General features: G+C 33.8%; 1 protein-coding gene across 1 annotated transcript; it reads left to right on the forward strand.

Moving 5' to 3' along the window:
* The first annotated feature begins 475 nt into the window (after window positions 1-475).
* On the forward strand, window positions 476-2,113 carry LOC134247754 (uncharacterized). Its single transcript, XM_062730131.1, has 2 exons — window positions 476-1,527; window positions 1,687-2,113. Exons 1-2 carry the CDS (start codon window positions 476-478, stop codon window positions 2,111-2,113), a joined length of 1,479 nt encoding a protein of 492 aa, XP_062586115.1.
* The last annotated feature ends 23,686 nt before the right edge of the window (window positions 2,114-25,799 follow it).

A 25,799-nucleotide genomic window follows, 5' to 3' on the forward strand; every position in this document is an offset into this window, starting at 1 on the left:
CACAGCACGATAAATGCTTGCATGACGCAGGCAGCGCCACCCAAGGAAAGGCATTTCGTGAATTATATGCTGCTCAATTTTAAGTAATGGATATAAGCCGAAAACGGTTCATTATGAAAAATATTGGACTCGCTGAGGCGCGCAAGCGCCGAAGCAAGTCCAATATTTTTCATAATGATCCGTTTGAGGCTTTTATCTTACTTAAAACATTTTTTAAAGCTAACATTTTAAAGTATTGAGATAAATTTAAAAAAACACTTGTTATGTCTTTAAGAATGTCACTCTTTTATTGTTTTCCTTCACTCATTTACAATCACCTTCTGGGAGCCCCAGTTAAGTTTACAGTCTAATATTACAACAATAGATACGCAACGGTCAGCTCTGTCCAGTATTATAACAATAGACTTCACGTATGACACGTCCCTGAGTCTTCAATTTAAGTCATTGCTACCCTCAATTTCATTCGGTAAGCACGATGGAATCAGAGAGTGATGTCGAGATTTTTAAGACTCAGAGTTCTTTCAGAACCCCCAGCGATAAGTCCGATAATGACACTGATACTATTTTGAATGACATTCTTGATCTGGAGAACTCAAATGCAAATTTTGAATTACGCGCTACTCCTTTATTCGTAAAAAATCCTACGTTTTCTGACATATCGGACTTTGAAGGTGATGACTTGTCATTAATAAAGGCTTCCCAGGAGATTGAAAACAGGGCGTTGACAAAAGAATGTGTTTCAACTCGTTTTTCAAAACCCCTTCAAGAGGCGGATCTAAAGAGGTTAGTCCAGTCTACGAAATCCAAAAACACCGAAAATAAAGCTAAATGGGCTGTGAATTTATTTGATGATTGGAAAGAAAAACGAAACAAAAGTGTGCAGATTACGGAAGAACCGAATTCGACTTTTGTAGTGGGGGAACTTATGAAAATGGACAATATGTCGTTAGATAAAGCTATGCAGTTTTTCATCGCTGAAGTTCATAACAAATCCGGCGGAGAATACCACCCGAACACTCTCTATGAAATTGTCATTTCTATACAACATTTTCTGCGAGCTAGCGGGAGGTTTGTTAGCTTTCTTGATGATACCGACTTTGTTAATATGCGATCAGTATTAGATGCAAAAATGAAAGAATTATCAAGAAGGGGAATCGGGATCAATCGTAAGCAAGCAGATATTATTTCAGTGGAACAGGAAAACGAGATGTGGGAGCGTGGGATTCTCGGAACTGACACTGCCAAAAAGTTGGTCGATACTTTGCTATACAGTATCGGATTAAACTTTGCTCTCCGTGCCGGGCAAGAACATCGGAATCTTCGAATTGGTACCAATTCTCAATTATCACTACACATCTCCAAAGATGATGGGAGACGGTACCTCCAATACACTGAGGATGTATCGAAAAGCAACACTGGAGGATTAAATCATCGCAAAATTGCGCCAAAAGTCACGAGGGCATATGAAAATGTGGATGAGCCTGAACGTTGCCTTATTAAAATATTTGAGAAATATATCAGTTTAAGGTGAGAATTTAGCTATCTGGATATTAATTTGAACAAGACTTATGTTATTTAACAAATCATGTATATTATCTTGATGCATGCAGTGTTCTGAAAAAATAGTTTGTAAAGTTGCATATTCCTCTTTTTTGCGTACAATTTATATTATTTACATTTTTTTAGACCACCTAATGGAAAATCGACGGCGTTGTATCTACGACCCAAACAGAGGGCTACGGAAACAGTATGGTTCGACGACGTGCCGATAGGCGTTCATCAGCTTCAGCAAGTTGTTGGAAAATTGTGTAAAGCAGCTGGATTTCACGGGAATTTTACCAACCATTCTTTAAGGGCTACCGCCGCTACAAGACTGTATCAAGCCGGTGTTGATGAACAACTTATTGTAGAAAAGACGGGGCATCGCTCGAATGCGGTCAGGGCCTACAAACGTACATCAACGGAGCAGATGAAGGAAGTGAGTGATGTTGTGCAATCTAAACTGAAGAAGGTTTCCGCTGAAAACGACGGAGCTGCTGCTTGTGAAAAGAATAGTGCTTCCAGGGAAATAAATATCACTGCTGGCAATGTGTCTGTACATGTGCGTTTGTGATTTGTTGTGATTATTCCCGTTTCTGTATTTCTATTAAAATCATTTCAATGTTCATGTATTTGTTTTCGGTTTTCATTTCAGTTCAGTCCACTATTTTGCCAATCCAAAATTTTGTTAAATATTGGACTGATCGGACAAAGTATTGGATTGGTAGTATAAAATATTGGACTGGTAGGGTAAAATAATGGACTGACATACTTTTAAGGGGACATTCTTAAATTTACTGGATAGAAACAAACAAAAGGTTACGTCACAAAAATGTTTTAATTGTAGAAAAAATGTGTTTATAACAGATACTAACATTGTGTACTGAATAACATGTACCTGTACTGACTAAATAAGCATAAACATTAAAAGAAAAAACACGTAGACACAGAGTTATATCTGAATAAGTAACAAAATATAAAGGACAAAGGTTACTAAACCTGTGAGTAACTTACATTTAACGAGATTAAAGAAGGGGCCATATGCTGCCTCAGAAACAATATTTAGAAACAAACCTTAGTATCATGAGCTCATTTCTACAATTTATATTTTATGAATATCCATATGCTGGCCTTATGCACAATATCCTGCAGAGCTCCAACTAACATCCAGTTTTTATAAGCAGCTGTACGCTGATGTCATACACAAATTTTTGAACTTCTAAGCTCATGACAATGATACAATTTTGTAAACAGACATATGCTGACCTGATACACAATTCTCAAGATCAAACTCCAAGCTGAGTTTCAACTGTCTAATAATAGATTTTATGAACACCTGTATGCTGTCCTCAAGTATATTAGCTTGCAAATTTAAGGGCAATTTGAAGAGTAAAATGTTCATCTAATGAATGAGCTAGCAGTTAATTTTCATAGCAAACACTTTGCAAGATATCTGACCGAATTACTGTTTCATAAAATCAGCTATATAATGACCTCGGAAAATTCAAATTCTTTGTTTCATATTGATATAATGCTTTCAAAATTTTGTATCGGATCAACCATTTGCTGACCTCATAGATTTGATTTATACGTTTAATTACTGAAATGGATGTAAAAAGTTTATCAGACCCTTATTCAATTGTGGAGAGAAAAACAGCCATTTGCTGACTTCTGTCTTGCGATAATCGGTGGCTGTACATGTATAAGGGGAACATTTTGTTTGGAATTCTTAACAAGTGTTGAAATTAATTTCATTTGATGTGATGCTTTTAAAAATTCACAATTTATTGGAGCAACCATTTGCTGACCTCATAGACTTGATTTATGCGTTTAATTACTGAAATGGATGTAAAAATTTATTAGATCCTATTAAATTCTGTAGAGAAACAGCCATTTGCTGACTTCTCTCTTTCGATAGTCGGTGGCAGTATACATGTATAAGGGGAACATTTAGTTAGGAATTTTTAATAACAAGTGTGGAATTTAAAAACCTGAAGGCATTTATTTAAAGTAATGTTTACTAGTATTTGAGTGCCAACGACCGAGTTGTTGGATTTCATTTTCAGATAAACCATTGTTAGCTGCCACTAGCAATACAGACGCGAAAACTATCACCAAAGTAAAATAATCAGTCAAAACTTATTGCATGTTTCAATTAAGATGCCACAAAGCTGTGCGTAACTGGTTCATCAGATTTGAAGTTGAACTAGAGGTACTGTGAGCGATGAGCTCACTAAATGATACCCCCCGCCTCCCATATGGTTATAACTGGTGAAAAAGTCCATGTTTTCCTGTGGCCGGGAAACCCAAAATATGTGTCGAATCAAAAAGTAAAATAGGAGGTGCACAATGGCAATATGTAATAAAGATTCTGTGAAAGTTTCATCAAATTTCATTCAGTGGTATGAGAGGAGTTGCGGATAAGAGATGGGTACCCCAAAGCGTAACAGACGGACGGACGGACGGACAGACGGACGGACGGACGGAAGGACGGACGGACGGACGGAAGGACGTACAGACGGACGGACGGAATTAACGATTACTATATACCCTCCCGCTTTTCAAGCGAAGCGGGGGGTATAAATACCCTCCCGCTTTTCAAGCGGGGGGTATAATAAAGGATCAGATGTGTGTTTATGCTGAGTAATGTATTTTTTTAAGGCATGAACTGGACAAAATTGGCAATTTAAGTTGTTGACTGTTAGAGTAAGTATCACTGGATGCGTATCATTCATAGTTTGGAATACCTCAGTGTGATCTAAACTGAATTATCATCATAGAACATTATAACTTGTCTTTGAATGTTGAATGTGTTGTTTACATGAACGAGTTCTAAGCTCATAAAGCGTTCAAGGCAAGAAGGAAGACTGCTGATAGTATGGTTCTTGAAGGTGCACAATGGCAATATGTAATAAAGAATCTGTGCAAGTTTCATTAAATTTCATTCAGTGGTTTGAGAGGAGTTGCAGATAAGAAATGGGTACCCCAAAGCGTAACAGACGGACGGACGTACAGACGGACGGACGGAATTAACGATTACTATATACCCTCCCGCTTTTCAAGCGGGGGTATAAATAAAATTTTATGTTTCATAAAATGTTTTATATACAATCTTTTTTACGTTGTGTTTGATTTTGTAAATTTAAATTAAAATTGCATAATTAATTAAAGTAAATTAAAAATACATAAAATTCATTAACTGCAATTTTAATTTAAATAAGTTAAACACAACGTGAAAAAGATTGTATGTAAAACATTTTATGAAACATAAAATTTAATTTATACCCCCCGCTGGAAAAGCGGGAGGTTACATAGTAATCGATAATTCTGTCCGTCTGTCTTTACGTCCGTCCGTCCGTCTGTTACGCTTTGGGGTACCCATCTCTTATCCGCAACTCCTCTCATACCACTGAATGAAATTTGATGAAACTTGCACAGAATCTTTATTACATATTGCCATTGTGCACCTCCTATTTTACTTTTTGATCCCACACATATTTTGGGTTTCCCGGCCACAGGAAAACATGGACTTTTTCACCAGTTATAACCATATGGGAGGCGGGGGGTATCATTTCGTGAGCTCATCGCTCACAGTATCTCTAGTATGAATAAGAATGTTCACACTTTCTTGTCTTTGATATTGAATGCATTTGCTAGCTTTTCTGGTGAATTCCAATTTCATTTAAGGATAAACTAAAAATATGTTGATATCTCAAATCGTGTATTCTAATGCAGGGAATGCTCACTCCTCCATGGCACCTGATCCCACATCTCATGATTTGGAGGTCTGCGTTTGCTCTGCTCCTATTTTGTATTGATTTATAGACTTTTGATTTTTGAATACTTGTCGCTTGTTGTTAGAGAGTCTGCTCTTAGGAATTGTGAAGTAAACGGTTAATGCTTACGTCGCAAGATTGAATACCACTGTAGGACAAGGAGACTTGTCCTTCGGATGAGACTGTGTAAACAGATCCCTCCCTGCTCAATGGCCCTGGGTGCCGAGTAAAGAAAAAAATTTGCAGTTCTCCAACGGCACGCGGGGACGTCTCCATATGATTGAAAAATTCTCCAGAGGGACGTTAAACCACATGCAAACAATTATCAAATCAATCTTGAATATTATTCCCTATATCTATATTTTTCATTCTACAAAAGATTATATTTTGCCATTTACCATTAGAATATAGTTAACCCTTATACACACTGTCAGGGAGATGTTTTAAACATATATTTATACAGCGGACAATCATGATTTTACACAATGGCAGTGCTAAAAACTGGGAATGGTTTTTTATAACAGGGATATGAAAATTTGTATTGGAAGTTAATATAATTTAATTGTATTCCTAAATTGAAAAAATCCATTTAATTAAAATTATACTTGTATTTTCGCTCCTCTACTATAGGATTCAATACAAAACTGTAGTAGAGGAGCGAAAGTACAAGTCTAATTTTAATTAGATTGTGAAAAATGTATTTAAAATTGTCGTCTCTATTGAATTACAGTGGAGGACAGTTCCTTAACTTCACCTGTGCGGACACGACATACACTTAACTCGTTTTTGTGCTTTACTGTAAATAGGCGTCATGAAGGCACCGTAAGCGGAACTTATGTTTCACTGGCTATGAAATTGTTAAAATATTTGATGCTAGTTTATTATTTGTTTATAGTGATGAATTGAATTGATTTAATCATGTTCACCAAAACAGGGACCTCCATAAATAATGTAATAGTAATATAGGAAATAAATCTTATTGAAATGATTACGCCTTTGTGTACCCTATTGTAGTAGTTCCATGATGTAAATACATTTAAATTGTAAAACTTGTAAGTGTGTAAAATTCAGGAAAATAAACGCTTTCAACAATTTCCAAAATTGTAACAACTTTTTCCGACTCAAAAGACTGTAAAGGTAGATCGGGACTGGTAGATCCGTGTGTGGAAACAATTGGTAATAATTACAAAAGAAGTGAAAGAACAACGATGATGACATACATCGCAGTAGGGAATATTTACAATTTCAAAACAATATCAGAACAACTTTAGTCTCTAATTAAATAAACCTCCCATTAAAAGAACAATAATGTTGTGATATTTTCCATTTTTTCCTTTAAGCAAACTTGCTTTCGTATCATACTGAAAATATTTTTAAAATGCCTTAGGCTAGTGTCTGTTTTTCATCATACTAATTGTTATTTCATTATTTATACACTGGATTGACGACGTTAAAGATAAAAGATTATCCTAGTTATCCGAACATGAACTGCCTAGCTATAGTTTTTATAGCACAGAAAACAAAACACTTGTTCATACTTATCTATGTGACACCAAGCTAGCTCGGTGAAATGTTTTTGAAAGAAAAATGAGTTTTAAAACAGTTTTATAAAAGTCAGAACTTTACAAATGTATTAGAATTTATATTTGTTTGTAAGTCGGTATTCAAGCGCGCAAATGATTAAAAATGAGTGGAGTTAATATCTAACAAAAATATTTTAAAAAGATATATATTAGAGTTTATTATATACCTAATGTGTATCACCCAATTTTACTGCTGAATTTGCGCTATTACGTGACGTATTGATCCGATTTTCCGGATCACCAAAATGTTGTTTTTTGAATCCATATCACCACTCTCTGAAACTGATGACGTAGTAGACGTTATTTTTCTTGCGCGTTAAAAAGTCCCTTGTTATTATGCTTTGTTTACTGGATTAATATTATCCGATTGATATCTAAAGGTTTATTTTAATATATTTTGCCAGTTATAAGGGGGTATATAATAAATTTATCATTATATCAGTAACTTGATCCGAAGAACCGTATCACGTCTCGTTGACAGGCGTGGATCATCAGATCAAACTCGACGCTTCGCGTCTCGATAGATCTGATGATCCGCGCCTGTCAACTCGACGTTATACGACCCTTCGTATCAAGTTACTGTTACATTAATATATATATATACACATAAATGAAACGACGAATTTTCTGGGACATTTTTGTACCAGAGATAAGTGATATCACATTTCAAATTTATTTTCAAGGGACTCAAAAATTGGTTTGATTCTTTTGTAAATATTAGTTGTCTTGCATTGTAAAAACGAAAACAACGAAATAGATGGGGCAATATAACAAACAGTATTTAAGGCCAAAAGTCCAATAAACAACAGTAAAATCGGAGCATGGCAAAAATGCATCTAACATCATTATAGGTAGGATCAGGTGTCATGGAGGAATGAGCATCCCCTTCCGACGGGACACATCCGCTGTGTGTTCCGTTTCATGATAACGGAATAATACGTCGACAAATTTAATATGTATTTTATGATAGTTTTTAAGTAAATAAGGACATAACAACTAGCATGAAATACAACAATTAAAATTTGTAATGATAGATTGAACTTTCTGACAAGGCCATTGTATCGACCATAGAACCTACGAAATGATGAGTTTAAACGAAATTGTTCATATATTTACAAATTATGAATTTTTTACGAACTGTTCACATTCTTATTTCGTTGTTTGCTATAACTTTATAACTATAACTTTATTTCATTTTAGAAACGGACCTAACATAGAGTATGCTTTCGAGTATAAAATCAATTAAGAGATATAAACTCTGTATTCAGGCGATAATGTTTTATTGCTGCATAACTAAGTGTAGGTGATGATTGAAAAATCAAATCCACAACGTTTAGCATAGTTGTAAAGAATAGTTGTAATGTTATCATTTACGATACGTCTCTTTGTATTGAAATATCCAAATATTAGTCTGCTGTTTCAGACCTTGAGATAGTATTTTTTTTTTGATTACTGGGATAAATCATCAGGACATGTATTGTAAATTGACAATGCGTCGTTTATATATGTAAGCGTCGAGCTAAAGTCAAAAAAGGATTTGTTTTCTTATTGTCATGTGTAAAACTTTGAATAAATTCTTCTGCATACATGAATAGGTCTGCTTATAACAGTTCTACATGGAAATTATATACAGATCTAAAATGTGTGTGTTTGCGGTGGGGTGTCGAGAGTCGCCTTGTTATTTAAGATTTATATGTAAAACTAAGCAAAAAAAATAACCTCCACCAAGCAAACACGCACTCCTCTTAAAATGGAAAGGAGAGTAATGTACTTGGAGAAAACTTGGAAAAAACTGCTTAACCCTTCAGTACCCACGAACGAAAACGGTTACCAGGTTTTGTTACTGTTTGTCATCTCAATGTATTGTATCTACTTCCATAAATTAGTCATCGGTAACATGCCATGTAAGTTTTACTTGAAACTCAATGCTGTGTAATATCAATTACAAAGGGAAGAGGGAAGAATTCTGGAAACTGGAAAGTGTTTCCTGTGTATATTCAGTTTGAAATGTAGAACCTGTTCTGCGAATACATATGACTTCTAATGCCAACATCTAAATTATAAACCAATTTCAAAGTATCGTTAATTATGGAGAAAATAGGGAGACTGATATGGTGTTATTTAATTTTCTTGCACATCTTTGCTAAGACTGGTTTTAGTGCGAAATGTGGAAACAGGTAAGTCTAAATATAAGAAAACACTACTAAATTGTTTTTTTTTGTTATTCAAGAATCATGCAATAACACAAATGCTTTTCTTGATTTTTTTCCTTTTCATATGTTTACAGTTGCTGCATTAATTTTTACCAAATTTCGAACGGCTCCTGTATTGGTGAGCATAATATGAGTGTACATTTGAAAACAATTCTAATTTGGTTTTAACAAATTCTTTGATTGGCTAAAAATTGGAATTATACAGTAAAACCTGGGATGTTAGCGTCACAATGACTTGTTTTAAAACGCACGAATCCGCTTGGCGTTACAGACATTTACATATAATGCCTAATCAACTTTATTGAAATTGAATTTCTCCTATTCAGTTTGAAAATAAGATTAGGATATTTTCTCCCCTAAAAGGGGAATGTAAAACAACAAAACTATAGCGTCTTCGAACCATTTTTTAAAATATCATCGCATCAAAAGCATATCAAACTACCGTTGTTGTTTTCTTGTTTAGGGGATTGCAAACTTTTATGATAGAAATTAAAAATGTTTTTTTTGAAAAGCATTAAATACAGATTTTTTCGCTCCATTTTTTTAGCCTTTAGAGTCCATGTTTTTCGTGATATCTCTATTGTAGAGTGCCCCCTGGGAACTCATGGAGTTAACTGCACGGGGAAATGTGTCAGAGGGTTTTACGGAAAACTCTGTCTGTCACCGTGCAAATGTTCTGCTGAAAGTTGTAACGCAAGCTATGGCTGTCTAAAGGGAATTACTGGTAAATTTAACTTTAACAATTTACCTACGTCTAAACATCAAGAAGTTTTTGAACTTTATTATATACCTAATAAGTAGTCTTTGATAAAATACTAACAAAATTTAGAGAGTTTTAGAGTTCAATATTTTGACGTTTTATTGAAAGCTGAGTTTGTATTAAATGTATGAGTATGCCCGAAACATTCCGAATACGAGCGTTCAATATCGAACGACAAAAGAAGTCGTCTGGTCAAATTCTCAGAGGTTAATTACAGAGAGTGAAAGGAAGTGGCATCTAGATAAGATGTGTTTAATTTATTTTTTACACGAAATTGAAATGATTTATTAAAATTCTGTACGTTTTAGACCAATTAAAACATAAATAAGCAAATCATAACGCCCGGTAGGGTCATCAGAATAATTCGATATTGAACACTAACAGGACAGGCGTTAATTTGAATGACGATACTGGAAAATCATTGATTCGATTTTTTTAAGTTGGAATAATTATTATAAATTATGAGGAATTTGTTTTAGCAATATAAAAAAGAGTTATAGAACTTAGTTATAGAACTTATATCGGTGAATATTGGTACTCGCAAGCTCGTGCATTTGTACAACGAACTCGTGCCAATATTCACGAATTTACATGTAAGTTCAATAACCCTATAATATACCATTGCTTGCAAATTAAGTGAAGTGTCCATATTTTTATCAAACAATTGTAATTCACATTCTTTGTGCGTAATATTCTACATTTTTGAGAAAAATTTTTGGTGTAAAAAGGTGTTATTATGTATGTTTAATTTGTATGTAGTTTAAATAATAAAAATTAATAAAACTAAATTAAAATTAACCTGTTTCACAAGAAATATTTCTGTACAATCGAATATGAAGCATTAAAAATTATAAGAAATCAATAATGTACATTACGACAAAAATGTAATTTGGCTTCAATGTAACTGACACAAATGTAGAAAACAAACAGTATTCAAGATCAAAAGTCCATAACAGTACAAAACAGGAGCAGCGTCATGATCGGGAAATAAAGGAAAATTCTGTTGTCAATTCAGTGTATAAAAATGGCCTAACAATTAGCATGAAAAACGTCACAAATGACCAGGAAAGTAAACTAACGAGTTCCATCATTGCCACAGGGTGGCTGGCGGCTTCCCAAAATCACAAAGCAATGTCTATAAAATAGTTTTTATTACAGATATTTACAAAAACACGCAAAGTATAACTGTCTGAATGACTCACTGGCTGAATGGCATGAATGGTACAGGTGGCATAAGTGGCCTAAATAAATGGGGCCTATAAAATAAAACAAAGTTAGATACAGATATAATATAATTATACATTGTATTTAGTTAGTTGCATTTTACTGCACTATACTTATAATTCACTTCACTTTATACTACTTTACTTTATAGAACTTTTACGTTCACACATAAACTAAGTGTATTACTTGTAGACAACCACTTTAAGACGAATACTATACGCCATACTTTATACATACAACACTACGTCTACATTATACATATACTCATACACTTATACTTTTACATATAACACATATACTTTACATGAGCAAATACTACTTCGAATCTAACTTACGAATGAAATTATAGAACAAAGTTCTGTGGCCATTTCAGGAATTAAAACCGTCAATAAATCATACAGCTTACAATGATAAATAAAATGCACTTACCCAGAATAGGTGGACCTCTGGTCATGAAATAAGAAATTACATGAACAAAATAAAACTTGAGAGCTGTCTTAAACACAACTGCTCCGGTCAATTGCTACGCCCAATCTGATTTCACGGGATTTAAATCGCCAGGTAAAACCTGCTAAACAAGCTAAAAAGTATAGTAAACATTTTGGGGTTATATTATTAGTTAAATAGTTATCAAATAAAAACATATGGAAATCAAATATTGACATCAATTGTGACAATCATAGAAAAAGTGGCTGTAGATGATATCTAAAAGCCTGGACTTTAATTTATCGTAGAGAACAGTGATGTCGTAAGTCGTAAGTTTTCAAGCTGTTGATTTTGGTAAAATCTTGTGATTTAAAATTGTCTAAATGTTTGCAAAAAAAAAAAAAAAAAAAAAAATCACGTCAAACCTTCAGTTCAGATTGCTTTAATATTAAAGAACTAATACAAAATATTGCTACTTATTATATATAACATATATATGTTACCTCTTATACAGTTGATAATGTTGTGTTTAGAGGAAGGCAAATCGAGCACCAGTGAGTGGTTAATATATTAACACCATGAACCAAATTAGTTTAAAAATTTACCTTAAAGGGGATGAAGGATGTATGGTCACGTGACTCAGTTGATTTACGTCATAATCTCTGATAAAATATGTACAAAACGAGATTGAAACCACAGTACTTGTATAATTTTTTGGACTGTTTGTTTGCGCTCACCATCTTGTATAAAAATATCTGAAAACATTCAAAATTTCTTGCAACTATTATCAAATTACGGAATAGATTAATCCACTCTGCCGTTTCCCTATACTCTGCGCGTCCAGTGCGTCTTTGACGTCATAGTGGATCTCTTAGTTCAGTAAGATCATACACGGTAAAAACGGGTAGTATAAAATCATAAAAACGGGCCATAATATGTAAATGGTAGGGTATTTTGTAAATTTCAGAATGCAAAAAATATTTTTACATGGTTGTTGACGGAAAAGTTCTGTGGGTTTGTCTTATTTCGCTTATTTCAGGAATGTGTGACGTCATAGTTGGGTTTTCCCGTACTCGAGAAATGTAAACATGACACGTTTTTCTCATGATCATGACTCGTTTAACTTTGCCCCGTGCAATATTGAGCTCAGCTTCACCAATCGATATTTTTACAGTTAATCAATACAATGACGACCTTGAACTTCGACGTAAATTTTCAAATATTGAATGATAGGATTTTTTGAAAATTAATTTTTTTATGGTTTAAGTTGTCCTTAAAAAGTCGTAAATTTCCGTCTCCAGATGTGGTATTACAAAAGAATCTTGCTTTTTCGGATTTTTAACCCTATTCATACTCTAAAATATTTTAAAAGACACATTTCCGCTGGTATATTTTTTATCTATGGTGAAAAATTTCAATTATCGACCGAGTAATGGACCCAGAAACACGGAGAATAAAAACTCCGCTCAGACACTGTGGGGTATGGTATTTGTCACTCAATATCTCAGAAATAAGTCTAGAAACCTAGTGATATGTTTTTTTTACAGTATGTAGGACATACTAAATAAGATATATACAAAATATGAAAAAAATTAAATGACAGGTATTTTTTCAGCTAAAGTTCCCTCATCCCCTTAAGCCATCATACTAATAATTGATATATATGCAGAAATATAGCATAAAATTTCTCCTTCTAGTCAAATGATACTGTGATGATACTTTTCAATTACATATCATGCATCTTTCCTTAGGTTCTCAAGAACAAAAAGTTCATCATCTACAGATGCAAATTCACCACCTACAGTTATAGATCAGGTGTATACAGGTCAGACAGGTATAATCATGGGTGAAAATAAAAAATACATGTTCGGTATCTCCATATCCTTCATGTAATAGGTTTTAAACATGAAAAATATATGGATTTGTTATTTAATAAATCACGACGATTATAATTAGTAATAAAATAATATTGATTAGTAGTTCTTTGAGTTGTATTAATAAACAAATTAAAATTTAAAATACAATGTTGAAAATTATTGATAAATAATACAAAACCACAATATAAACCCTCTGTTAAGCAGAGCACGAATATGAAAGTCCTAGAAACCAGTCATTCACTGAGAATGAAACTTTCCTGCAAAGAGTACAAAATCATCTAGACTCAAACAGACCTGAGATTTTCTTGGAGGCAGCCTCTGTATGACACCTCAAAAGACTGAAAGTATTCCGAAACCAATAGCCCATGTATCGGGAGAACCTCATCTCAAACTGTTACAAACGAAAAAGAATATGATGACAAGTTTGAAAGTTGATTGTCTAAAATGGAGACCTATGAGACGGTTAGTACGAAGTTCCAGGAAAAAAATATAATTCATCATCCTTAATTAAAGGCTAAGAAATAGCTCATTTATAGTTAAAACTATGACTTTGATTTACAAAACAGAGACATGTAATTCTGATATGTATTGTTTTGTCAACTCAAAACTCATAAATGAATGATATTTTTTTTTAAAACGTGTTTGATGCACCACTTCATGGCAGCTGATACCGCCTATGAAGATTTAGATTCATGTTTGCTATGCTGACCATTCGTTTTTTACATGGAATTTGAGCTTAACAAATTCGTTTATTTCATATATTAAATCTTACAGGATTTTTTTATGATAGAAAGAAAATAACGACCAGTAAAAAGCTTAAAGCGAATTAAACCAATGCAAGTAGGAGACAGAGGAAGGTCAGACCTCTTTGCATATGAGATTGAAAGGATTTTTTATCATCTCTCATTACAGGAAATAGGCAATATGTACAATGTTAAAGCCACAGCCCACATCTTCAAAGGGAGCGGGAATAAGGCAACATATGAAAATAACAAACAGTACTGTGAAATCATAAATTTTCGTGAAGGTTCAATTTTTGTTGTTTTCGAGGTATGAAGAGACCAAAGAATTCATGTCCACCATGAAACATAAAATGTTACATACACAACAACGCAACAATTCTTCATCCACGAAATCCTTGTTTGTCGTAAAAGGTGACTAAATGGGGCGGTCCTTCGGATGAGACCGTATAAACCGAGGCCCCGTGTCACAGCAGGTGTGGCACGATAAAGATCCCTCCCTGCTCAAAGGCCGTAAGTGCCGAACAAAGGCCTAAATTTGCAGCCCCTCACCGGCAATGGTGACGTCTCCATATCAGTGAAATATTCTGGAGAGGGACGTTAAACAGTATACAATCAATCAATCAATCATCCACGAATTCAAATCCCCACAAACCAAGAGTTTTTCCTCAAACCACAAAACTTTAACCCCCTTCTGATTAACAGTATTTTAGATCAAAGGTCCATAAGCATGCTCGTGTGTATCGAATCAACTGAGATATATAGACTCTGTACTCAGGTTGTGAAGGTATAATGCTGCATAAGTAAGGGACATTGACGTAAGAAAAGTCAAAGTCATCACATTTATCAAAGAGCTTGGCTGTTAGATAACCATTGATGTCTTTATCAAATATAATATCCAAATATAAAATAAAGAATTTCACATTTTGTTGTCTTTTATAGTAGATATACTTGTGCCTACATTATTTGTGGATTTCAAAATTACAATAGACCTCAAGACCATAAACAGAGGACGGAATTAAGTCAAAATTTTGAATTTTATTTCTTGAGTTTTATGTAACATAATAATGTGCATAAAAAATAAGCAGGATTTCTTTAATATGCGAATTCTCAGACATATGGAAATTTTATTTCATTGTCAACATTATTTTAAAAAATTATATGAATTTAAAATTTTGATATGTCTTTTCTAAGTTTATGGTGTTGGGTAAACTTTATACTTTTAACCCCGGGATCAGGAAACATCTTATTTTTTGGTTGTAAATAAATGTTGTACAAGTCAAGCAGTTCAAACTCATAATACATTTTGCTATTGTTTCATAAAAATGTTGACATCGAAAATAAGAGATTAAAAAATATTAACATAATTTGTGCGGACGATTGAAAATTTAACTGAAGTCTATGTTTGTTTCCTAATCCTTGGGGGTGTTTTTCAAAATGTTTCATATTTATAGATTTAGATGTGAAACAATAAAACTGACTAACCCCCCTCCCTAGAGAAAAAGTGTTTCTCAAGTTCTTTACCACTTTTACTTTGCCTGACATGCGTTTCTGCTTTCTTGAAATTTGTTTGATTTGATGTTAATTACATGGAAAATATTGTCAGTTTAGAAACATATCAGTTCGTAATACTGATTATACTGATATAGGTGCTATTTATGAGTATTTGCATACACGCGTTTATGTTAAGGAAACATATAAACCGTTTTTAGAGAAATTAAGACGTTTTAAAAGAAAATTAAGTTTGCTAATTTAACAAAACCGCTGATAAACGTAAACCTTTATTTCCTATTGCATAAAGATAAAAGAGTGTCCGACACAAAGACGAACACCACCAAGGTATCACGTGATTTCTATTAATATCAAAATGTCCCATAATAAAGCTAACAGAACAAAAATACCCGGGAATTTAACAACATCTTTGAGTAAATAATATAGTCGAAAAACGTCAACTTTGCCTAGAATGCATGTGCTGTTAGAATCCTACTGTTCTGTCGGTAAAATAATTATTCTACACATTCGCACGAAACCTTACCCGATGTTTTAAATTTTATATATATGACCCGATATTTTCCCATGAAACCATGCTTAACTTGGGATTCGAGCATTCCAAGTATTTTAGAAATTAGTTACAAATTTTTCATTTTATATTTTGATTCATTGATTGTATATTGTTTAATGTCCCTCTCGAGAATTTTTCACTCATATGGAGACGTCACCGTATGCCGGTGAAGGGCTTCAAATTTTGACCTTTACTCGGCACTCAGGGCCATTGAGCAGTGAGGGATCTTTATCGTGCCAACGCCTGCCGCTGACACGGGGCCTCGGTTTTTAAGGTCTCATCCGAAGGACCCGCAACTTTCACTTCAAAGTGCCGAGCGCATGGCGAAGGAACAGTTGCTACCCATTTTAACGACTAGGTCAGTCGCGGCCGAGATACGAACTCACGACCTCCCGATTACGGAGCGAGCGCTCTACCGACTGAGCTACCTTGAACGGTCATTTTATATTTTGAAAAAACAAGCTTATTGTTGTTCTGTTGCATTTTTTTTGTTCTGTTGCATTTTTTTTTCAAGAATGACAGCGGGACGGCCAGTCGGGATACGTTTATAGCTGACTGTCGTCGAAAGAGAATACAAGAAAACATTGATCTAACCATCAATTGTCGCCCTGGAAATAAAATTAAGGTTAAACAATGAAAATGATTCTTAATCATCAAAACGCTTCGATATATGCGTCAAAATGATTGAGGCGATAGTCGAGAATATATTAAATAGTTATAGTCGGAAGAAAATCAAACAAAAACGATACCCTTTCAAGCTTTATTAATTCCTCAAGTAAATATTGGCTGCATAAATAAAAATATAAATTGAAACTAGACACATGCATCACCTAGATATTAATCAAAAATGTATTTCACTGCAAGAAGATAATACACGGGCTGTGAAGAGTAATTCGATGTTCTAAAAATAAGGGACCTGTCGTTTTTTTCGATGATAAATGAAAAGCAACTTTATATATTAAATGTGAAAAACATTATATTTTGAGATATTCACTTTATGGAAGTAAAAATATTATGTATCTCGTAATTTATAAAAGGAAAGAACATTCTGATTAATAATCTTTTTAATGTTTAGGAAATCTTTAATTCTGAATAACTTCTTCCACCTCAATCTCTATACATCAACGCTTAAACTGATATGTAGAGAGCAGCCCGATCCTCCAAGCTGCAATAACCGATGAATATAAATCAGAATACCTGTTTAATTGACTGAACTCCATATGAATTTTACATAATATTCACGATATTTGCCCTTAGACCCTTTCTTACGTAATTTGTCGTCTAGAATTAATGTCATCTATTTAAGGAATGACTCTAATTCTTGGCCAAATTATTCGATGATAACCTGGTTTGGGTCAGTTTACGCTTTATAATCCGCGAAACCAAGAATTAGAGTCATTCCTTATAATTTAATTTTAAATAATTAAACAACTGTGGGTGTAAAATTGTGTTGCTTTCTATGAGTTCAAATTTGCCGCTCAATAATACATCCCTAGTAACGGAAGTGATATGAAACAAGGGGAGGTAATAACTGATATACAGATCTAGCAGTCATGATGTTTGTGTACACGAGGTAAGATCGAGCTACTGTTTGTAGTTAAAGGTACATTTATTAAATCTGGAATTTCCCATGAATTTCATGGACTGGAAATGGGGGGGGGTTTGTATGGATACAGATGATTCAGCTGGTTGTCAAAGGGGTGTGTCCCCATACCAAACCAGGTTATTATGTTTTATTCTGTGTTCCTGTTTGGAAATCAACCAATGAGAGATTGGAATAAAATCAAAATTAAATTATAACGTCATAACGTCTTACTGATTTAGTCAAGGTAGTAAATTCTGATGCTTCTATATTACCCCTACGCAGAAATAAATTGAATTTTTTTGTTAAATAAGTTTACCTAAAAAAATATTTTACACTGGGTCGAAACTAATTGCAGAAATATTCTCAGGACTATTAACTTCCAATAATTATTTTTGATTGACATTTGAGCATGAATAATGTTTGTTACTGTAGATGTACTTTTTTCCGCGTGGTATTAATTTACGCTATGTACGCGGTCACAAATTTTCCGCGGAAATTTGTCCACGCGTTCTTAATATAAATGTAAGACATATAGTGGCAGTCTGAGAAATCCGCGTAATATTCTACACGCGGATTAAACAGAAATTGAGATTCCGCGGAATTATGTCTCCGTGGAAAAAAGTACGTCTACAGTATTTCAATTTATTTCATGTACCTATTGAGCAATGAAATGATCATGAGTACCACGTCACGTAGATAAGTTTGAAATGAAACTCAGTGCTGCACATTATCAATTACAAAAGGAAGAGGAACGAATTTGGGAAAATGGGAAGTGTTTATTGTGTATATTTCATGTTGAAATGTGGTACCTGTTCTGCAAATACATGTACATATGACTTTTATATCAATGCCGAGTTCTAATCAATTTCAAAGTAACGTAATGGAGAAAATAGGTGTACGGATATGGTGCAATTTGATTGTATTGCACATCTGTGCGAAGACTGGATTCAGTAACAAATGTGGAAACAAGTAAGTCTAAATTTGAAAGAATACTACCAGAGTACTATTTGTGACTCAATAATCGTGCAAGAAGACAAATATTTTTTCTTTAAATATTGCCTTTTCTATACTTTTACAGCTGCTGTGTTAATTTTTACCATATTTCGAACGGCTCCTGCATGGGTGAGAATAATACAAATGTACATTTTTATAACTGTCTACACAAGGAAAATTTTACACCTGTTTTATTTTTGTCCTAAATGCCCTATTTACGTGTGAGCTAAATCAAAACGGGGCAAATTCAAAGAACATGGCATTATTTCTCAAACAGAACTTTCACTAGGTGCAATTAAAACGGGGCCATATTGTTGGCAAGCGCAAAAAGGTGAAAAAAAAAAACATGTATACAGTACTTTTGATCTTGTAAGAAACTATTTGATTGGTTGAAAAATGAATTTATATAGTTAATAACTTGGGAAGACAACGTCACAATGTTTGTGTTAAAACATGTCACTCCGCTTGACCTTACAGAAATTTACGTAAAATACATTAATAACCTTATAAATAGAAAACTTTCTCTATTTAGACTGAGGATTAGGTAGGAAAATAGATGTATCATTGCATCAATTACATAATTTATAAAATTAGCTTGGTTGTTTTCTTGTTCAGGGATGAGCATACGTTTTGGCATGGGGAAAAATGATTTTCTGGCAAGCATTAAAATCAGAATTTTTTACTCCGAGGTTGTAGCCGTTTAAGACCTCAACATCTTTTTAATAGAGTGTCCCCTGGGTACGCATGGAATAAACCGCACGGGAAAATGTATCAAAGGGTTTTACGGAAAACTCTGTCTGTCACCGTGCAAATGTCCTGCTGAAAGTTGTAACGCAAGCTATGGCTGTCTAGAGGAAATAACTGGTAAATTCATGCTATTAATTTATCTGCGTCTTTGAAATAGTAGAGTGTATTCTATATACAATTGCTTGGGAATTATTATAGCTAATTCAAATGAGTCGTCCATATTTTATGTAATTTAATTCACAAATCACTTTATAAAGCAACATTTTCTTCCAGTCATGGTAAATATCTATAATGACTACTAAAATATAATACAGTGTTTTCCCCAATTAAAACTAAAATCAAAAGGACAATATGTTAATTTATTTTATCCTTTTAAGTAGATTTTTTGCATTTATTGTTATAAAAGAGATTTGTTATTTGGTATGTATAGTAAACCTTTCCCGTAGGTTATCAAAAATAAATTCATCATCTACTGCAACAAATTAGCTTGATACAGATCAGACAGGTATGGTCATAAAAAGTTAAAAAGTGAAAAAAAAACCGTAATAATTCTTGTTAATATCACTGATCAAAATATTTGTGACTCATATGAAAAGTGATTGTAAATGTAATAATTAAATCTTACTGGCATAATTATTAAATATATCTCTGATTATTTAAATTTTCTCTGTTCTGTAAAATAAAAGAACAAAGATAACAAAAAATGTTTTTGTTATTCATGTTCATAAAACAAATAAATAAAAATATCACTTTATGTTTAACAGCTGATCAGGAAGAGCATGGTGATGAAAGTCACAGTTCATCGTCAAATACGACTGAAACCGTTCTGCAGGGAATACCAAATCACAGTCATACAGACCTGAGGTTTTCAACAGTGCAGCCTCTGTATGACAACTCAAAGGACTGCACAAATGTCCCGGAACAAGATGCACTATCTGTTGGTTCTCTTCCATCTCACAAAGTTAGGAATGGTTATAAAGAAGACGACAATGGTGAAACCAAATGTGAAGGGAAATATGAAGGATTGTTTAAAGATAAAGCGTACAATGTTCTGTCTCTCCGTATACCTTCTTTTGAGAAAGCAGTCACCCTGAGATCCGTTGACTCTTCAATCGACCTAATAGACAGCATGGAAGATGAATACGACTTGATCGAAATGAAGGAGGAAAACAAAGATGAATATGTCTCTGAAAGGAGGACAGCAAAAATTTATCCCACTGGAAGAGACGTCTGTGGAGAAACTTTAATAAATGAGACTGTAAAAGACTATATAGGAAATACTCAAATGAATCGAAAATATGACATAATAGTAGATAAGGAGGCGATATCAAAAAGTTTTATAACCGAAGAGTTTGATTGTACAAATGGTTTCTGTCCAAGACCTTATAGCCTAGCAAATAGTATCTGGCGTAAAGATCGCCCTTCTGAAATATCGAACCGGACTAGAATATCAGACTATGAAGAAGTTTTAACTTTACAGACAGATGAAAAAAATGTGGTTCACGAACTTATATTTTCAATGAGTGATATACAAATTATCAACAAAAGCTCTGCTGACCAAACGATGTCGGAAGTATCAGGCGAAAATGAAATTAAAATTCACGAAAGCTCAATATAAACAGAACATATGATTGTCAATAAAGCAACTGAAGAAAAATATTCATACAAAGATGTTTCTCTTAAAAATAAAAAAGAAAAAGACGACAGATCCTAACCGGATCCTTCAAATAAATACAGTCAAGTGTAGAAACGACTAAATTTCAGTGTTATGACTCCAGTACTTTGGATGCGTACTTTTCATAAATTTCAGTATAGTAATTGATAAATTTATCATCACATTAAAAATAAATAAAATATACCAATTTTGTTTCTTTGTTTGAATGTAGTTTTTCACTCATATGGAGACGCCACCATTGGCCGGTGGAGGGCAGCTGCAAATTTTGTTCATTGAACGTTGAGGAATCTTTTTTGTGTCAGCACCAACTGCATCACGTAAGGATCAATTCCTTGCATCGAGTTTCTAGAGCATATCTAAGTTAAGTTCTGTTAATTTTTACAATTTTTTTTTTACAAAGAAATATGAAGAAACCAAGCAGTAATAAAGCTTAAAATCCATTAAAACAATGTAAATCGGTGAGAATCAAAGTCAAATCTCTTTTCCTATCCAAATGAAAGGATTTATTTTTCCACCGTCTCTCATTACAAAAAATAAGCCATTTGTACAGGTCATTAAGATTTTAAAAGAGGTTTGTGAATTAAAAAAACTCTCATTTTGTTGACTATAATATTTTCTTAGACCCCATCTCTGTTGATTTTTCGATGAAGTCTTGGCTAATGATTGGTTTGAGTCTGTCACGTGAAGGAGGTGGATTACTTATACCCATTCAATTGTTATTCTTGACCAATGAAATTGTTTTTTAAAACATGTTTTGATTGCACTGACGTTTGAAGCAGTTAAACGAGAATTAATGAGAGTTAATTTTTTTTTATGTGACGTCATAATAGAGCGACACAAAAACACAATGATCCGTTACATGTACGTAGTTCATGTCACAAAACTCAACAAAATAAGACGTACACAACAAACAGAATGCATAGATTACATTAGTATGGGAATAACTATCTTCTATTTTGGCATGTGAGACCGTTAATGCTGATTTAACGGTCGCAAACATCCTTTTACAGTCTCCACTTCCGCGTCGCCGGTAAAACTCGGTTTGCGACCGTTAAATAAGCATTAACGGTCTTAAATGCCAAATTAGAAGATATTTATTCCCTAAATCAATACATAGTCGATGTATAACGTAACTAAAACAACGTTACGTCATAATAGACACCTTTTAAGCGTGATAAAGCGTACATACATGTAGCTGAAAATAAAACATTTATAAACTACAGATAATGCGTAAACGCTTCATCGGTGGGGTAAATTCGTTACGTAGGTTTTTAGTTACAGGGTACACGTATGAGTATATATAGGGTATGTAACTAATAATAAACTGCAATATTTCAAATCATGCAATCCGCAATACGGGTTATTTTACCTATTACAATTAAATACAGCTATTGCTAATATGTTGTCAGAAATATGCATTTAAATCTTAACAGGCTTTGTTAGGTAAATCTGTCCACCATATTTGTTTGGTTTATCGCTATATCTGAGGATCCGAAGCTGCTGGCTTAGACACTGTTCAGTGTAATCAGTTGTCATCACTGTAGACGGATCTATGCTACACAGCACTCGGAAGGGACACAAAACGGTTCTTAGTAGGGATGTCAAAATTGTCAACAATTGATATTCGAATATTCGGTAGGAGTATTCGAATATATTCGAATATTCGATCAAATAAAGACATCTTGCTTTATAAAATAAATATCTTCACTCTCCTGTCAAGCAGTATAGGTTTTATGCCATTATTTTGGAACAAAAATCCAATACAGAGTTTGGTAAATGTGCAATTTTATATATTTTATTATTATCGAATACAGTATATAAAGAGTATACATCCGAAATATAATGATTTTTTTGTTGAAAATTTTAAAGATAATTTAGCATGTTCGAGATTTATTGATCGTCTTACTAAATTCTAAACTGATAACTCCTACAAATTCTGACCAAGCAGAGCAATTATGTAACGGAGAAAAATTACAAGAAATCTGTGAGCCAATGCTCACTAGGAATACCCCCGCTCTGGTGTGAATTAACACTATCATGTTAATATACACAAGTTTAATTATGGACAGATGCACAGAAAAATATGAAATTGACATCAGATTCATATAAAAAATAATCCCACCATATGGCATACCTCAGAGAAGATTGTGTTAAAATTTCAAGCATCTGCAATGAGTAGTTGCTGAGAAAACTGCGACGAAAATTTGTAATGTATGAAAGGGACAGACGCACAGACAAACAGGAAGTTGACATTGGATTTGACCAAAAATGTATCCCACCATATAGCATGCCTCAGAAAAGATTGTGTTAAAATTTCAAGCATCTGCCATGAGTAGTTGCTGAGAAAACTGCGACGAAAATGTGTTACGGACAGACAGACAGCTAGACGGACAGACAGACAGACACGCAAGGGTAAAACAGTATACCCCCCCCTCCTTCGGAGCGGGGGTATAAAAAGCAATTACTTTTTGCTTATTAATTTCCTGATAATGATACTTACATAATCAATGTATCCATGTTATTACTGTAAAACTGTGTCCTTACAACACTACAAGCTGACTGTAAGAAGGATATGGAGATGACGAACAGTATTCAATCTCAACGTCCATTAAACAATATACAAAATAAGAGCAGAGCAAACACGGACCTCTGAAACATCAGAGGTGGGATCAGGTGCCATGGAGCAGTGAGCATCCCCTGCCGACCGGTCACACCCGCCGTGTGCTCGTTGTCATGATCAGGAAATAACAGAAAAAATCCGTCGTCAATTCAGTGTATAAATAATGGACTAACAATTGGTATGAAAAACGTCATTCAGCATATGACTCAACGATAAATTGTATTTGCTGACAAGGTCATTGTATCGACCATAGAATTTACGAAATGATGACTTTAAACGAGACTGTTGATATTCTTGTTTCATCAACTTGCTTGTCAATAATTTACCTCGTTTAAGAAATTGTTCATACGTAGAGTACGCTCTTGAGTATCGAATCAACTTAGATATATATACTCCGTATGCAAGTGATGAAGGTATATTGCTGCATAAGTAAGGGAAGTTGACGATAGAAAACTTAACGTCATCACGTTTATCATATAGCTTGGTTTTTGAAGATTACCATTAGTGTCTTTTCAAGTAAAATATCCAAGTATGAAGCAGAAGTGTCGGACTCTGTGGTATCTTTTATCTCAAGCTCACCAGGATATATCGTATCGACGTAGGAATGGAAATTATCATTATTAATTGACAATACGTCGTCGATATATCTAAATGTCGAGTTGAAGGCCACAGCAAGTGTTTTCTTCGTTTCACGCATAAGATTTTGTAAAAATTCTGCTTCATATGAATATAAAAATAAGTCTGCTAATAACGGAGCGCAATTTGTACCCATGGGAATTCCAATAGATTGTTGGAATACCTGGTCTCCGAAAACCACATAGATATTGTCAATCAGAAACTCAAGCATCTTCTTGATGTCAACTTCAGAGTACTTATGTGTGCAATCAGAATCTGTTTTAACAAATTAATTTTTCAAATGACCAATGACAAGGTAAGTAAATTTACGAGTTCCATTTTTGTAAGTAAGGGACACTATTTTACAACTTATTAATGATCAAATAAATAAATTACTTTAATAGATACACTCTTCACATCTTTAAGGTAATCCAAAAATACTGTCTATTAATTTTCTAAAACTTGATTCAATTTAATTCTAATAAAACTTACCAGGTTTTTCTCTCTTTTAAATGCTTGTACACTTAAAAAACGAATCATGAATTTATATTCGAATATCAACTTATCGAATGAATATTCGAATATTCGTTGACATCCTTAGTTCTTAGGCTAATGCAGGATATATAGAATATCACACTGCTGTTTTGATCTCGGCCCTGATATAAGCCCGAGCAATTGGTATCAGCTCAAGCCCGGAGGGCGCGGGCCGAGACCGTCCGAGGGCTGATACCAGGGACGAGATCAAAACAGTGGTGTGATGTTGTTTATACAGTAAAACTCGGTTATAACGAAGTCACTGGAACCTGCGAAATTACTTCGCTATATCCATCATTCGTTACAACGGTATAAGAAAGTCACTAAATTTATATATCTGGGGATCGAAGATGACTTCGCTATATCCGTAAATTCGCAATATCCATGTTCATGCTACACGATTTTTGCGGTACCATATATCTATAAACAAAGAATAAAACAATTGTTTCAAAACATGGTTTGTTGGTATCCTAGAAGTAAACAAGTGTTACCTCTCTTACGTGACAAGTGCTATCATTTGGCACACTTTTTAAAAACAATTTTCTCAAAATTCTAGTATAAATAATTAATTTATAAAAATTCTGGTTAAATTTTTCGATATATAATATTTCTCTTTAATACTTAAATTTAGATTTTAATCTTAATTCACTCAAATTAAACAGAAATAATGCTTTGAAATTTTAAGGCAAGACAGCCCCTTGCCGACGAACCGAGACAGTGATATCTCAGCCCCGAGGGCGAGACAACCCTACTTCCCAGGCGCTGTCTCATATAGTCCAAAACGCCTGTATAATGACTGATACACTACTAGTATATGATATAGAAAGATA

Source organism: Saccostrea cucullata, unplaced genomic scaffold (assembly GCF_032062105.1).
Source record: "Saccostrea cucullata isolate Sc308-1 unplaced genomic scaffold, CSIRO_AGI_Scuc_v1 ctg12588, whole genome shotgun sequence".
Lineage (NCBI taxonomy): Eukaryota > Metazoa > Mollusca > Bivalvia > Ostreida > Ostreidae > Saccostrea > Saccostrea cuccullata.